General features: G+C 42.3%; 2 protein-coding genes across 2 annotated transcripts; both read left to right on the top strand.

Moving 5' to 3' along the window:
• The first annotated feature begins 985 nt into the window (after nucleotides 1-985).
• LOC115746256 lies at nucleotides 986-5,317 on the top strand. The gene is made up of 4 exons (XM_048273830.1): nucleotides 986-1,160; nucleotides 1,267-1,752; nucleotides 3,265-3,452; nucleotides 4,163-5,317. The coding sequence occupies exons 1-4, from the start codon at nucleotides 1,100-1,102 to the stop codon at nucleotides 4,676-4,678; spliced, it is 1,251 nt and encodes a 416-aa protein (XP_048129787.1). The 5' UTR covers nucleotides 986-1,099; the 3' UTR covers nucleotides 4,679-5,317.
• Nucleotides 5,318-7,323: 2,006 nt separating this feature from the next.
• On the top strand, nucleotides 7,324-9,110 carry LOC115746258 (protein PHLOEM PROTEIN 2-LIKE A10). Its single transcript, XM_048273829.1, has 2 exons — nucleotides 7,324-7,368; nucleotides 7,602-9,110. The coding sequence occupies exon 2, from the start codon at nucleotides 7,693-7,695 to the stop codon at nucleotides 8,935-8,937; it is 1,245 nt and encodes a 414-aa protein (XP_048129786.1). The 5' UTR covers nucleotides 7,324-7,368; nucleotides 7,602-7,692; the 3' UTR covers nucleotides 8,938-9,110.
• The last annotated feature ends 5,205 nt before the right edge of the window (nucleotides 9,111-14,315 follow it).

Below are 14,315 nucleotides of genomic sequence, written 5' to 3'. Positions count from 1 at the left end.
AATTACAAAAATAATAAAACGGTTAAGTTTAAAATCAGAGTATTCAAGAAAAATTAACGAAACCTACCAAAAAAAAAAAGAACAATTAATGAGAAATTAAAAATATAATCATAGTTAATAATAATAAATATAATATATTACCCACCGATCGGTGGCCGAGTTAGTTTGAGTTCAATTCATTTCACGAGAGGTTCCGGGTTCAAAATTCCTCAACGCCGGTGTCTTAAGTGAGGGGTCGTGGTGGTGGGCTCTCGCGCTAACCCCTCCCGAGGACTAGTCGTGCTCTACCGTTGTGTTAAGAGAAGCTCACCGGCCGCGCGGAACCTCGGTCATAAAAAATAATAATAATACATTCGAAACATGACATTATCGACATACTAGCATATTAATAGTGTTTAGGATCTGATTGGATCTCTACACTGATTTGGCTGTCTCTGGCTCACCCGAATGCCCCAGTCATAGGCAATTGTGCTTTTTGTGCCACCACAAATTTTTCTATCCCATCATTTATTTTATACGTAAAATTTCAGTAAAATTATGTACACTTAAAATGAAGTTTTAAGTCTGAAAACTCTTTGTACCGGTCCGACGGATCATAAAATTTTTCTGAAGCGTCGTATTAAGACGGGCAATTGATGAAATCAAGGTTTAACGGCGGAAAGCAAACGTGAAATGTTCTGAAAGTTCGTGTCCCAACTTGCCCATCGGATCTAAACGCGTGTTGAAATTATTATCTCATCATTCGATTCGATCTTGTTTTTCCAGAAAAAACAAAACAGTTTCGTTAGTTGTAAATCCATTTCTCGAGGACACATTTTCAGTACAACAAGCTCCGACATCGACTTCTGTAACCAGCTCTGTTCGCCCCACGTGGCAATGCCTCATAAGATGACCTTCGCAGGCTCACATGGTTCTGCCAACACCTGATTCCCACACCTCTGAGCACCTTTCAAACTGCAATCTCTCACTCTCTCTCTCACTTTCTCTCTCTCTCTCCAAATCAAAATCCATAATCTCAATTCTCAACCCCCTCCAAAAAAAAAAAAAAAAAGTAACGGAATAGTGAAACAAGAGACGGAGAAAGGGACAGAGGGAGAAAATGGCGTGGTTGGCTCGCTCCCTCGCCGACTCTCTCCGGCTCGACGACGACGACGACGAAAGCCGATGGTGATGAAGAAGACGACGATGAAGAGGAAGAAGAGGAAGCAGAGAACGACGTTGCGCCCGCTTGCCCAACCACCGCGTCCAACCATTTCTCCCCGCGAGATCAAAATCGAATCGCGAACGAAGTCGAGATCGAGCCGCCTGAGGGGGGGCCATCGCGCGGCGTCAAAGAAGACCTGACCGAGCTCACGCAGACATTCACGCGCCAGCTCTGGGGCGTCGCCAATTTCCTCGCCCCGCCTCCGTCTCAGCCTAACACCCCTTCTCCGCCGTCGAATCCGTCCGTTGATGAATGGAGCCGATTGGAGCCCTCCGATCGGTCCGATCACTGCGACGGTGGACCGCGAGAGCGATCGAGTGATGTGGTATCCGGATCGAGAAGCGACGTGACCGAGGAGGCCCCGAAACTGCACTCGATTGAGTCGGGAAGTGAAATTGGAGACGAAGACGACGATTTTGGGGAAGAGGAGTGTGCTTATGGTGATGCTGTAGGGGTTACGGACGAGGTCTTGGCGTTCGCGCGGAATATCTCGATGCATCCTGAAACTTGGCTTGATTTTCCTCTTGATTCGGAAGACGATTTAGATGGTACGTCGATCGTGAATTTTTCCAATTGATTTCGTGTTTACGTTCAGCAATTTTTCATCATTGCACATTTACCGATTCTTCCCGTTGTGATTAATGAAGCCATTAGTCGATTCTAGGTTCTTTGTCGCCTAAGTTTCAGCTGGGTAGTATATATGCGGAAGCTTGAGTAGAAACGTTCGATTGTGTATAATATTCACCGGATAAGCCAAGTGGAAATGTTGAAGTTTATGCAATACGCCTGAATTGTATTATCTAAGCAGGAATTTCGAATATTTTTCCGAATTCAATAACTCGTTTACTCAGGTTCTTCTGGGGCACCTACTTGTTAGGATTGGCCTTCAAGTGCAGTTGTCTAATGGTCTGAACGAATGAATCGACTCTTAAGTACTGTGCTTTGGTGGAGTTGCCTAGTCATTTGGAAATATTGGCTGTGACAAATAATGACAGCTTGGAACACTTCTCTTGCACTTATAACAAAACTGAGCTGATCACTGGGGTTTTCTGTGGTGTCTCTTTCGTGACGCAATTTGTTACAAAAATCTTCTATGTGCTCGTGTATTGGATTTGAATGGAATAAAAGGTTAATTGAACCACCTAACCATCTTTCTTCTGTATCATTCTTCAATGGAAATGATATGAGCATGGCCGGACCTAGTAAGTAAGACCAGATCGGTGTAGGGAAGAAGTCTGGCGCTTTCTCATTGCCTCCATACTCAATAATTAGACGAGGCACACACTGCTTCAGATGCAGAGCCAGAAATAGCTCCCATCTTTTGCCTCAAGTTCTTACTTTGTTCGGGTAGATAGCGAGACAACTTTCTGTGGTTGGACCAGTAATTGTTGAGATTTAAAGAAATAGCTCCAGAAGGAGCACTGCTGCCCTGCCAACCCGCTTTCTAAGCTATCATTTAGGTTTCCTTCTAGATTAGAGACTGGCTAGTTTGTCCTGGTCACTAGTGATCCCAGAGGTTTTTCCTCTCTTTCTTTTAGCAAGTTAGGTCTTCGCCGAGGTATTGATTCGGAGCCTACCTTATTCTCATTTGCTTAAATGGTTTCTCAGCTCTGCTTGATAAAGCAGACAGGGAAGGCAATTCAAGGTGCTGCAGTCCGTAGGCATAACCTAAAAGTATCACAAAAGAAGACCTTCATAGCTATGGTCACTGTGCAATGAAGCTAAGAGTTTCCATATTTTTGCTTATGGAAATCACATTTGGGAGTCAGTATAAATTGCAATATACTGAGTGTTTCTCTTTTATGGACATGCCCTCTATGTTCACTTGTGTAGTGATGTTTACTGTTAATAATGCTGTATCAAATGTACTTGATAAGGTACTTATCTGCCAAATATGAAATACCTCAGTTTGACAACTGGATGTTTTTAGAACCACTGAAGATAACAATCTTGGGTTCTCTGCTGAGTTATAACTATGTTACCTTATTTACATTGTATAATATCAACTTCATCTTTATCCCATGATGAACGCTTTGGTAAACCTTTTATCTCCTGTTTAGATTTCGAGATGTCAGTTGCCCAGCGAGAGCATGCTGTAGCTATTGAACAATTAGCTCCTCGATTGCGTGCTCTGAGGATTGAATTTTGTCCGTGTCATATGACCGAAAGTTATTTTTGGAAAGTCTACTTCGTTCTTCTGCATTCAAGACTGGACAAACATGACGCAGAAATCTTGTACACGCCCCAGGTTAGCTGCATTTATTTCTCATGTCATTTGTGAGAAAAAAAGCTGAGTTTGTTTTACACGTCTTTACATTTGAAATGATGTTTGAGACTTCAAATTTTCTGAAATTTGATATAATGTTTATCATAAATCTAACGTCTCTTATAAACTTATGACAAACTTCCTTAGAAAAACCTTGAAGTAATGGAGGTTCTAGTTTTTCTGTAACATCTGATATCTCAAGTAGTTTGACGATGGCTGTAAGACGATTCATGGTCTTAGATATGCTATGAGAAAGCCAAAGGTATACTTGAAGATTTATCAAATCACCTTCATCTCTTTTGATTATCATGGAATTAGGACAATTAATGGCTGTTTGTTTATGTAACCCAGTGGTTTCTGCATTATCTTCCATTAATTAAGAAAATATTTGTCCGTGACTTCTTGTAATCGCTGTTCTTAATTTTAATTTGTTGAATCATTTTTGAAATTGGACTAATTTTCATTACTCTTTTGGTTTGTATAATCAGCTGTGTAATTGCTTCAAAGTAACTTTTTAATTGATATTATTACCTTTTCTTCAGTTGAATGCTACAATAGCTAGGTTCACTCTGGAGTATTGTTTATGACAATGTTTCTGTCGGTATCACCTGAATGTTATCTGGATTAGCTGGCCTATCTATGAAATTAATTCCTTGATAAACCTTTCTGTTGGTGCAACCTATTGCTTGCAGGTTGTGGAGGCGAGAAAAATGTGGATGCAGGAATTACAGAAGCAGACAAACACAGAAAATGACTGGTATGGAAGACAAATTTATCATATGAAAGAAAACTCAGACATGCTGCAGGAAGATCTCCTTCCTGGTTCACCCAGTTACATGCATTCTGCAGGCATGGCACATAGGACTAATGATTTTGAACCATCAAAATCGTCCACATCAAGATTTAGTGACCCTGAAAAGTGTCCTAGTATAAGTTCGGGGACACATGTCACTTGTGAATCTGTAGCTGAAGAAAATGCAGTGCAGATTAAGGATAAGGATTTACTGTTAGGTGGATCCTCTAAAATGCCTATTCAAAACTTCGATGATGGTGATGATGATGATGATTGGCCGGAGGAGGAAGATTCAGATCTCCTCGGCTACAATGCAGGTGTTATTACTGTGGGAATCGAAGAGGATATTTCCTTTAGTGATCTCGAGGGTGATGAGGATGTCTGTATGCCCATTAAGTCCAAGCCAGTTTCTTGACCAACAGTTAAAAGAAGTGACTGGGTTATCATTTTGGAATACTGTTTTGAGTGAAGGATCCATTATTCGAGCATTGGAATTATGCTTAAACACGGTTTCTGCATCAGCCTGCCGTCCTCGCTTCCTTCTCACCTTGTGTTCATGCTGTTTTGGATCTAGCGACTTAAAAGGTGTCTGAAGGACAATCTTTTCATGGTGAATTCAATATGTGGTATCGCCTGCAACCAACTGCCATGCTTTCATGCTTATGGACTATAATTCTTCACCAGGTCAAGTCTGCAATTGGAGCATACATAACATCGGTTCTTCCTTTGCCAGTGTATTGAGCTTATTTGCATCGGGGTGAGAAGCTGTACAGGACATTGTCTTCGGAATTGCTTTTTCTACTTGAAAGAACACCATTCAATTGAAGATCAGATACTTCTTGATTTTTTTGGACTGTTAAACTGAAACAATGTGCAGAGGACTTTGGAACCTCATCCTCCTAAAACTAGTAGGCAAAAGGTTCTACTTGTCTCGCATAGTTGGTTTGAGCAACAATGTGCATTGGATTTGCGAAATTCGTTTGCTTCATGTGATTGCTATTGTAACATAATGGACCATACAAGGAATGACAAGAGTTTAAATTCGTTTGCTTCATGGGATTAATGCTGGGGTCTTTTTGCTGAGGATTTTTATGGTTTCATAGACATCAACTTGATTTTGGTACTTCTCATGCGGCAATTTGTAACAAGGGAGGAAAGAGTGACCGCCATTGGGGCTTTCCCGTTTGAACTTGTTTTGGTAAATTTTGCCTTTTCCCCTCTTTTGAGCGTGAATTGTCAAATGCACGATTATATTGTGTCTAGCTACACCCCTGTTGTATCTTTGGGACAGAAGTCAGGAAAAAGTGATGTCAAAGGTTACCATTTTCGAAAAACAGTATATTTAACAAAAATGGAGTTGCTACTATCTATCATAAGCCAAGTCCCACATTGCAGTGGACAAAAACTTAAGAAAGAACAACATGGTGAGATGAGAAGCAGCACTTCTTATGGAGGTATGAGCTGACTCGAGAAAGGTACTCGCTAAAATGTCCAACAATGTCAAACAGAGTGGAATAATATTACGATCTTAAAATTCCAAGTGAAACTCGACAATAGAAGAAGATTTAAGATTACATTGCTCCTCCCGCGTACATGCAACATCTCAGAGCAAACCACTTAAGTATCTTAGGGCACATTGGTTTCGCGGAAAATCAAATGATCGCTTGTATCGCTTACGAGAAGAAATTAGTAGAAAAATATATTCATCGTCAACTAAGATCATCAGTTCAATAAAAAAAATTAATATTGTTAGACATAAATTGTTGTCGATAATAACTAATATTTCAAGAGATATAGACGATTATTTTTGAAAAAAATGATTTTACCATTTTGTCGATTTTTTTTTTTTTTTTTGCGAAACAAACGTATCATCATGCAAGAGTAAGTATTGTACTGCATCGAAAGTGATTGCGCTCCGTTGTGCGAAGGATCTTGAGTTCTACATGTAAGACAGAAACATGTTCTTAATTGAGTTCCTCCATGGAATTGATATCGTAAATTGATCTGGAAAAACGACGTGTGAAGACGCAAATGGGAACTCAAAACAAGTCGGCTTTAATCCCGAAAATCATCGGGTATCGTTATTTTTACAAACGGATTTGGTAAAACTAGTGGTTATATCTCAAGCCTAATTTGGGAGGGACAAGTTCTTCTCCTCATATGGGGAGGCCCATTAGGCCCAAAAGAGCCGTCGCCAATCATCCAAGACTTCCAAGCTATGTAGCACCGACACTCCTCCTAAGTGAGAGTGTCGTGTCCGACACCGTGTCCGACACCGACACCCGTCCGACACCTCCCGACACCCGAGGCCGGCGCGTTTTTCCCGGTTTTGGCATTTCGACACTTGGTCAATGGGGTCGACACTTTGCCGACACCCGAGTCCATAAAAAAAATTGAATCAACGACAAGCTTTGACTTTGGAACCCTAGATATTATAGAACTGCGACCCCGTTTTCCCTTTCCTTCTCTCTCGAGTTGTGGGACGATCCATCTTCTAAAAATTTAGCCTTAACTACTCAGAATGTTAACTTTTAGATCTTTTATGAAAAATAAAACCTTCTAATCTCATTTGGTATTCTTTTATGGTGCCATGCTTTTAAGTTTTCCAGAATATGATATCTTTCTATTTTTTACAATTCTTGAGTTTGTCGAATTGTTGACGTAAGTGAAAGCTCGCCATCTACGATTAAAATCAAGGCATATAATACCTATTTTGGCTTTATTTATTTTTTATATTTAAAAAAATATTTAATATAACGTGTCCCCGACGTGTGGATTTTTCTATTTTTGAGAAAGACGTATCGGCGTGTCGTGTCGCGTGTTGTCGGTATTTCTCTCTTAAGCAGAGTCGTCGTTTTTTAATTTTTAAATCGGAAAAAGGAAATCCAAAATTTCTGGGAAAATCGAGGTTCACGCAAGACCCTAGCCAATCAGCTCCCACCACTCCATTTTTTTTAATTTCCCCATAAAAAAAATCCACCAATCACACTCACCAAATTTCTCATTCTTGGTCAACTTGCAGAAACTCCATTCCCAGTCTGTCTCCCTGTCTCTCTCTCTCTCTCTCGCGCCTGCAACTTCCGCTATGTCATCTGCAGCACCCAGGTTCGTCTTTCGGTTTACCTCGCTTTTCTATGCTTCGGTTCCTTCTTGACAGGTTCCCGTAGAGTCCAAATTTGGTAGTTTAGATACCCATTTGCATGGACTTGGCAGCGATATAATTGATAATCCATGGTTTCCCGGTTTCTTCCGATCCTCTAAACCCTACCTTACACCTCTCTGCGATTCGCATCCTTTGCCTGATCCACTCGGGACCCTTTGGTTTGCAATCACCGAAGCCACTGGGGTAGCAATTTCAATTTTCCCCGTTTTGTTTTGGAGAGCCTGGCGTTCGGTTTTTGGTTGGCTCCAAGGTCCAGGCTTTGATTCATGGATCTGGAGCTTGTGAAGAGGTGCTTGAATTTCTCTCACAGGAGGAGGAAGCTGTTGATTTTGTTGGCTGTCTGTGGGGTGTCCAGTTATGGCGCATATAGAGTGTATCAGATGCCCTCAGTGGCTAGAAAGAGGAAGAGGGTGATGAAGCTTTTGGGGGCTGTAACCTCCATGGCCGAGATGGTCTCAGAGTCCGCAGAGACCGTCGGTGTCGTCTCGAGGGACCTGAAGGAGTTTCTGCAGTCTGATTCTGACCAAATGCCCAAGAGTTTGAGGCAAATCGCGAAGATTGCCAAATCGGACGAGTTCTGCGAGGGCGTGAGTAAGGTCACGGAGGCCTTGACTGTTGGAATGTTGCGGGCGTATAAGGGTTACTCGGGAAATGGAGAGATATCACAAGGGAATCCGGATATCACCGACAGGGTTATGGATAGGTTCTTCTCGACGGCGGGGTCTGGTTTTGCTTCAGTTGTTGTTGGAAGCTTTGCTAGGAACTTGGTTATGGGGTTTTATGCAGCTAGCTCCACAGATTGTAGTGAAAATGGAGATGATTCGTTGACTGAATCAAGATGGGTGAATGCCATCTGCAACGACAAGTGCAAGGAGCTCATGGCTAATTGCATCCAAAAGTTTGTTAGCACAGCAGTCGAGGTGTTTCTTGACAAGACGAAGCATATCAACACGTATGATGAGCTCTTCTCTGGGTTGACAAACCCGAGTCATCAAGATAAAGTGAGGGATGTTCTGGTTACAGTTTGCAATGGTGCTGTTGAAACATTCGTAAAAACATCCCATCAAGTGTTGACAAGCACAAACTCATCTTCACCATCTGGTGGTTCCGTCGGTCAGCAAAGGGAATGGCCTAACATGGCAGCCGATAAGGTCTTTGATAAAGAAGTTATTTCAAAGCTCCAGTCTGAGAGAATATCCTCTAATGGAATTCAAAGGAGTGAATGGTTGTCCAAAGCTTCGTCTACATTGGCTGTGCCCAGTAATAGGAAATTTGTGCTTGATGTGACGGGTAGAGTGACTCTCGAAACGATAAGGTCTGCCCTAGCCTATCTGTTATGGAGGCTGTTAGATGGTATTAGACATGGTGTTGATATAGTTAGCGAGAAGTTTGTAGACAGGGGACTCCAAGTCATTAGATTCTTCGGAGCAAAGTCCCATGTCATTGTTACTGTATGTCTCGCCTTGTATTTGCATGTTCATGGTGGTAGTAGAATTCTTGTACCTGCTTAGATTGATGGTTCTTACCTGTATCGAGATGTCCTCTAAGCATCAAGTAATGGAACCTCAAAATGTTCTGTATACACCCCGAGAACATGCGGCGCCACACTGTTCTGTATCCTCCCGGAAAATATGGAAGATTGTTTCAATTTCAAACTGGAATGGCTGTGCTCTATTGTTCGACACTTCGTTGTCTTGCTTCTGCTTATTGTTGGCTGTACAAATTGTGTATATGATGTACAATATTAATGTATGAATTCCGGGTAATACTTCCTGATTTAATTGCTGCTATTGCTGCTGTCCATAGCTCAATGCACTTCCTTTTACATTTGGAATAGGTGTAGTTTATATCAAGTTTGAACTGTCACTACAACAGTCTGTGCCTTATTAGTTTGTATCCAGTTTGAACTGTTGCCCTCAATTAGGTCTATGCTGAGTCCATTATTGTTTGGTGTGAAGATGGTCTATTTGTGTTGCTGACAAGAAAACTGCATGGGCCGCTTCTGGATTGGATCACTTTGTGTTGATTTCTATTGACTAAGCAAGGGATGTGTGTCCACAAGAACGGGTAGTTGGGGTAAAGAAATTTGGGCAGCAGAGCCTGGGGAAAACAGTCAATAGCCCCTTTTGGAGAGTGGCTTTGCAATTGTGGACTAAGCTTCCTCTGGAGCTACTCAATTGCTGATTTTCTTAGAATTTCAAGGTTAATTATCTGGTGGTAGATTAACTATGAAATTTCACCTGATGGCTGTCCTAACTACAATGCTGAATGAGTTGGTTCCACAAGGTATGAACAGACATGCATATGCATATGCATGTGCATGTGCACTGTACTGGTTCATTGAGGAAAAATATTTTATAGGAGGATAAAGAATAGGGCTAGGCGTCCCTTGGGCTGTGTTTGTGTGCAACCGTGATTTCTGGGGGTGGGGTGGTAGAGCAAGGATCGACAGTGCGAAGAGCCAAAGAGCTGGGACACCTTGTGTGAAGCCTAAATCTTTAAATCAGCCGTAATGGCGAAGTCGAGTTGGTACCGAAAGATACTTGCGAATGGGGATTGCTTAGGGCAAGCAGTTCATATGGAGATTGTAACATCGAAGAAGGCTACAGAATGTTGCAACAACCCCGGATCGAAGGTACCCTCGATGCTCTTCGGGGACGAATATGGAAGCTTAGGGCTCAAGCTCCATGGGCGACTATCCATATCCGCAGAGCGGCTGCTGATACTTTCACCAGTCAAGAATATGAATGAATCAATTCATACCCATGGACAGATGATCAGCGCCCGAGTCAACGACACGGGTGCTCAGACATCGCCCTCGGACCAGAATAGCATAGAATCGACAAAGGAGGTTGGAAGTCTTGGAGTTTTGACATATAGCTAAGCGCAGCTTGACATTCTGGACATATGGTTGTTGATCAAGCGAGGGAGTATAAGCGCCAGTAGTTTTTCTTACCGACGCCTCTAAAAGCGATTGTAGACCGGCCTGATTGGGCAGTGTTACCACTCTTGCGATGGCCTTTCCACATAAAAAATTTTCTTTAGTCGGTATTATTCTTGATTAGGTTAGGATGTTAAGAAGATAAAGAATTTGTTTGACCATTGAATGATATTTTATTCTCAAGATTAAAAAGAAAAAAAGTCTGAACAAGGGCAGTTTCAAATCGCGTTCTTTAATTAACGTACGCACATGATATGGGTCATTGGAAGAATTGTGACTATCCAGCGTATAGACGACATGATATGATAGTAGGTTGGGGCGATTTCGACAGCAACAATTGCATACATAATTGAAATCCCATTATGCTGTCATGGGATGACCCCGATTCACATAATGTTGAAATTTTCTTTTGACTTTACTCACATGCTTTTTATGTGGTACCAAATCTCATAAAGTGCTTTATACCGCCATCAATTAAAGACATTAACCTTAAATTATGGCAACTATTGGCAAAGTATCAAGTGACGACGGTGATGGGTTAGTCCCTAAACATATAGAACCACCTCTCTCTCCCTCTCCCTCTCCCTCTAAATCGAGAGCTTGCTAGAAAGATCTATCAACCTCTCCGAACCCCCTCCTCAACATGGCCGCTACAACCTCGACAAACTGCACCGGCTTCTTCAGCTTCCGATCGGGCTCCGACACGCCGAGGGCCCGCAACCAAGCCGGGCCGCCGGGGTGCGGGAGGGTCGACGGCGTGGCCATGTGGCTCATCGGCGGAGTCGCGTCCGCCTTCTTCGCGTCCCTGGAGCGATGCTCATGCATCCGCATCGCGACCGTGGAGGACATGGACGACGGGAACGAGCTGCCCCTCATTCACAACGACGGGAATCTCCGGCGAGACGGTGGCGGCGGCTCCGCCTCCTCGCGGAGGAGGAGGAGGAGGACCACGACGAACGCGGGCGGGAAAGGTAAGATGAAGAACGGAACATCGTTTCTCGGGGACTAGCGGATGTCATCGTTTGTGAGCGGAAAAAGACCTAAATAATTCTCTTGTCATCAGTCATGAGAGGTTGTGAAAGGGCGGTGGTTGTTTGTGCTCGACAACTTTCGGGCGGATCCATATTAGCGGGGAACGAAGATCAGTGTTCACTACTGGTCATCTAAAATATCAAATGGACAGCGGTAATTGTAATTTAATTTTGGGTGTTGAATGTATCCTTAGCTTTCTCAATTCCTTCGCTTTTTGATCTTTGATCTATGTTGGTAGGGCAACTTTTAAGGTTTTTTGCATTAGCCGACTCGATTGGTAACCTGCTCGCTGCTCGCCGCAATCTCTTTGCTCCATGTCGAGTAGCTTCCCGCATTATTTTGAACGGAACATCGCATGAGATCGCTACCGGCGATCATATTTCGAAATTCATTGTAAAACTACGTTCTCTTGGTAAAACATGGTTTATCATACAAACTTACCACGCAACACACAGGCGAAACATTGGAACTGAGTGCTCTAAATTAATCTAGCATTCGTCCTGCCAATTTAATCATGAACTTTAATCCTTTTTGTTATGTTTTTTTTTTTTTTTTATGGGGGGTTTTAAACTCACGCGTCGGAAGGCAATGATAGCGGCTTTACACTGTGCATGCGACATCATGGCTAATTCCCAAAAAGAAAAAAAGGGAATTGGTGGAGAAAGTAAACCTGCGTTAAAGTTACTTTAATTAAATTTTAAGAAAGCTTCTTTCTCTGCTCATGATATTGAATCGTGCTGTCATTTCGGTTCGTCAGGGAATCATGATGTTGCGTCGTGGGTGTCTTGGAGCCAATGAGGATCCAATGTCGGCACTTTTCGTCTTATTTTACTGTTCGACCAAAAAAATAATCTTATTTTACTTATTTTTTCTTTTTAGGGCGGGTGAACAGATACACAATGCGACCCTTTTGACAGTTGAGTATGAAGATCTTACGAAAGTTTTATTCACACAACTTCTCAACAGCTACATAAAATTCTCTTTTGCTAATCAGGAGTCGATCTTGCTTTGGCGCAATCGAAGGCAAGGCCACCCGATCTGAATCCGGCATCGAACTCAATCGAGTCGATACAGTGCACTAACGTATTCCACAGAAAGAACTCGACCCAATTCACAAATTTTTGAATCTCCAAAGATGATAAACTGTCGAGTTGATACAGTGCACTAACGTATTACTGACAAGGTTTTAGTGACAAAAGTTTGAACAGATTTTCCCTCGAGTGTTGCTAAGCGTAGACTTACTCATTTGTCGGGCTCGGGTCGGGCCTACTTGAGACCGAACCTATGGAGATCCTACCTATGCCCAAACTTGCAGTGCCCAAGCCCGCCCAAGGAACAAAAAAATGTAATGCCGGGGCCGTCACCAGGTCACCTTTTTTTATTTTTCTAAATTTCAGCTAAAAATTAAATAAATATTGAAGATAAACGAAAAATAATGTTAGGGCTTTGTGTTATTTTTTCTTATCTTCCCTATCTATGAGTTTTATCTTATTTTCCTATCCTACATCAAATGTATGGACGGGCCGAACCTCACAGCCATCACCCAAGCCCGACTCGCCCACTGATCAGGGTTGCGATCTTTGCCCAGGCTCACCTGGCCGTCAATTAGGTCTAGGGGTGTCAATGGGCTGGGTCTCGGCCCGGCCCGAAACAAAATAGTACCGAACTCGACCCGGCCTCGACCTGGTCGGGTCGAGCCGGATTCTTTTTTGATTTTTTTTTTTTTTTTTTTTTTAGAATCGAAATCAATTAAGAAACGCATCAAATTAAAGAATATAAAAAGAAAAACTAAAAATAAATTAAATTAAAAATAAAATATTAGTATTAAAAAAAGTCAGGTGGCGGGCCGGCCCGGCTCGGCTCAACCCGACCGGGTACCAAACTCGAAAAAAAAAAAAAAAAAAATAATTTTTTGGGGCGGGCCGCCCCCTTTAGCGTGGGCTTTTTTGACACCCCTGATCAGGGTCGAGTTGAACCCATTTTAAACTCGTGGGACTAGTTGTAAACTCGTTGAACTAATAAAACAAGTCGTCAAAAGATCTACCATAATGGCAACATAATTATACGTCTGACCAATAATTCATGATGCCAGGAGCTTACTAGCAAAAGATAAATATGCTAGGTGGTCCAGTTTCTAAATCTATCACAAATCTTAATGGAAAGCGGCTGGGACTCTTTTCTCAAATAATCTGCCAAGCATAAGAATCACCCATGAAGTTTTAAAGAGGTAGCTTCCCCTTTCGAAACAACCAATATCAAGAAAATAATGGCTAGCACTGTCTGATGAACTTGTTGCAGAAAGCCGAGCTAATAAGATAAATGTGAATACAGCAAGAATAGAGATTTCAAAGAAGCTAACATTGACGAAAGGTTATTATAATGGAGTAGTAGGTTAAACAAAGTTATTACTCCATAGAAACCATGCAACGGAACCGTGCCGTCCTTATTTTGTCCGGTTGAGATCGGTAATCCCTCGCAAGGGTATGAAGTCGCCCCCTCCTCCACACTCCGGCGAGATTGGACCATTGCCGTAGAGGGATTCAGACTCGCACCAGTTACACGGTCGAAGCAGCATCCGACCACCGGGGGACCACTGCTTCGGCCGGTTTTCCGGTAAAAGGGTCCGGGTCCAAATAATTTTGAAGAAGATGCATTAGAAGGCCAAGTTTGCCTCCAAGTAAAAAATTCAGGTTTAAACACTTTGAGTTTCGTCGATCATTTTGGTCATTGAAGATAAGTAATACTTGTTGTGCGAAACAAGCGATCGAACGATAAATAGACAGAACAAGAAAATAAATTGGACACCGGATGTACGTGATTCGGTTGTAGAGACCTACGTCAACAAGGAGAGCAGCAACGAATTTCACTATAGATCAAGCGATACACGGAGATTACAAATCACACTCGAGCCACTTA

The sequence above is a fragment of the Rhodamnia argentea genome, chromosome 2, assembly GCF_020921035.1.
Source record: "Rhodamnia argentea isolate NSW1041297 chromosome 2, ASM2092103v1, whole genome shotgun sequence".
Taxonomy (NCBI): Eukaryota; Viridiplantae; Streptophyta; class Magnoliopsida; order Myrtales; family Myrtaceae; genus Rhodamnia; species Rhodamnia argentea.
Note: the sequence above shows the minus strand (reverse complement) of the source record. Positions and strands in the feature narration are given on the sequence as shown.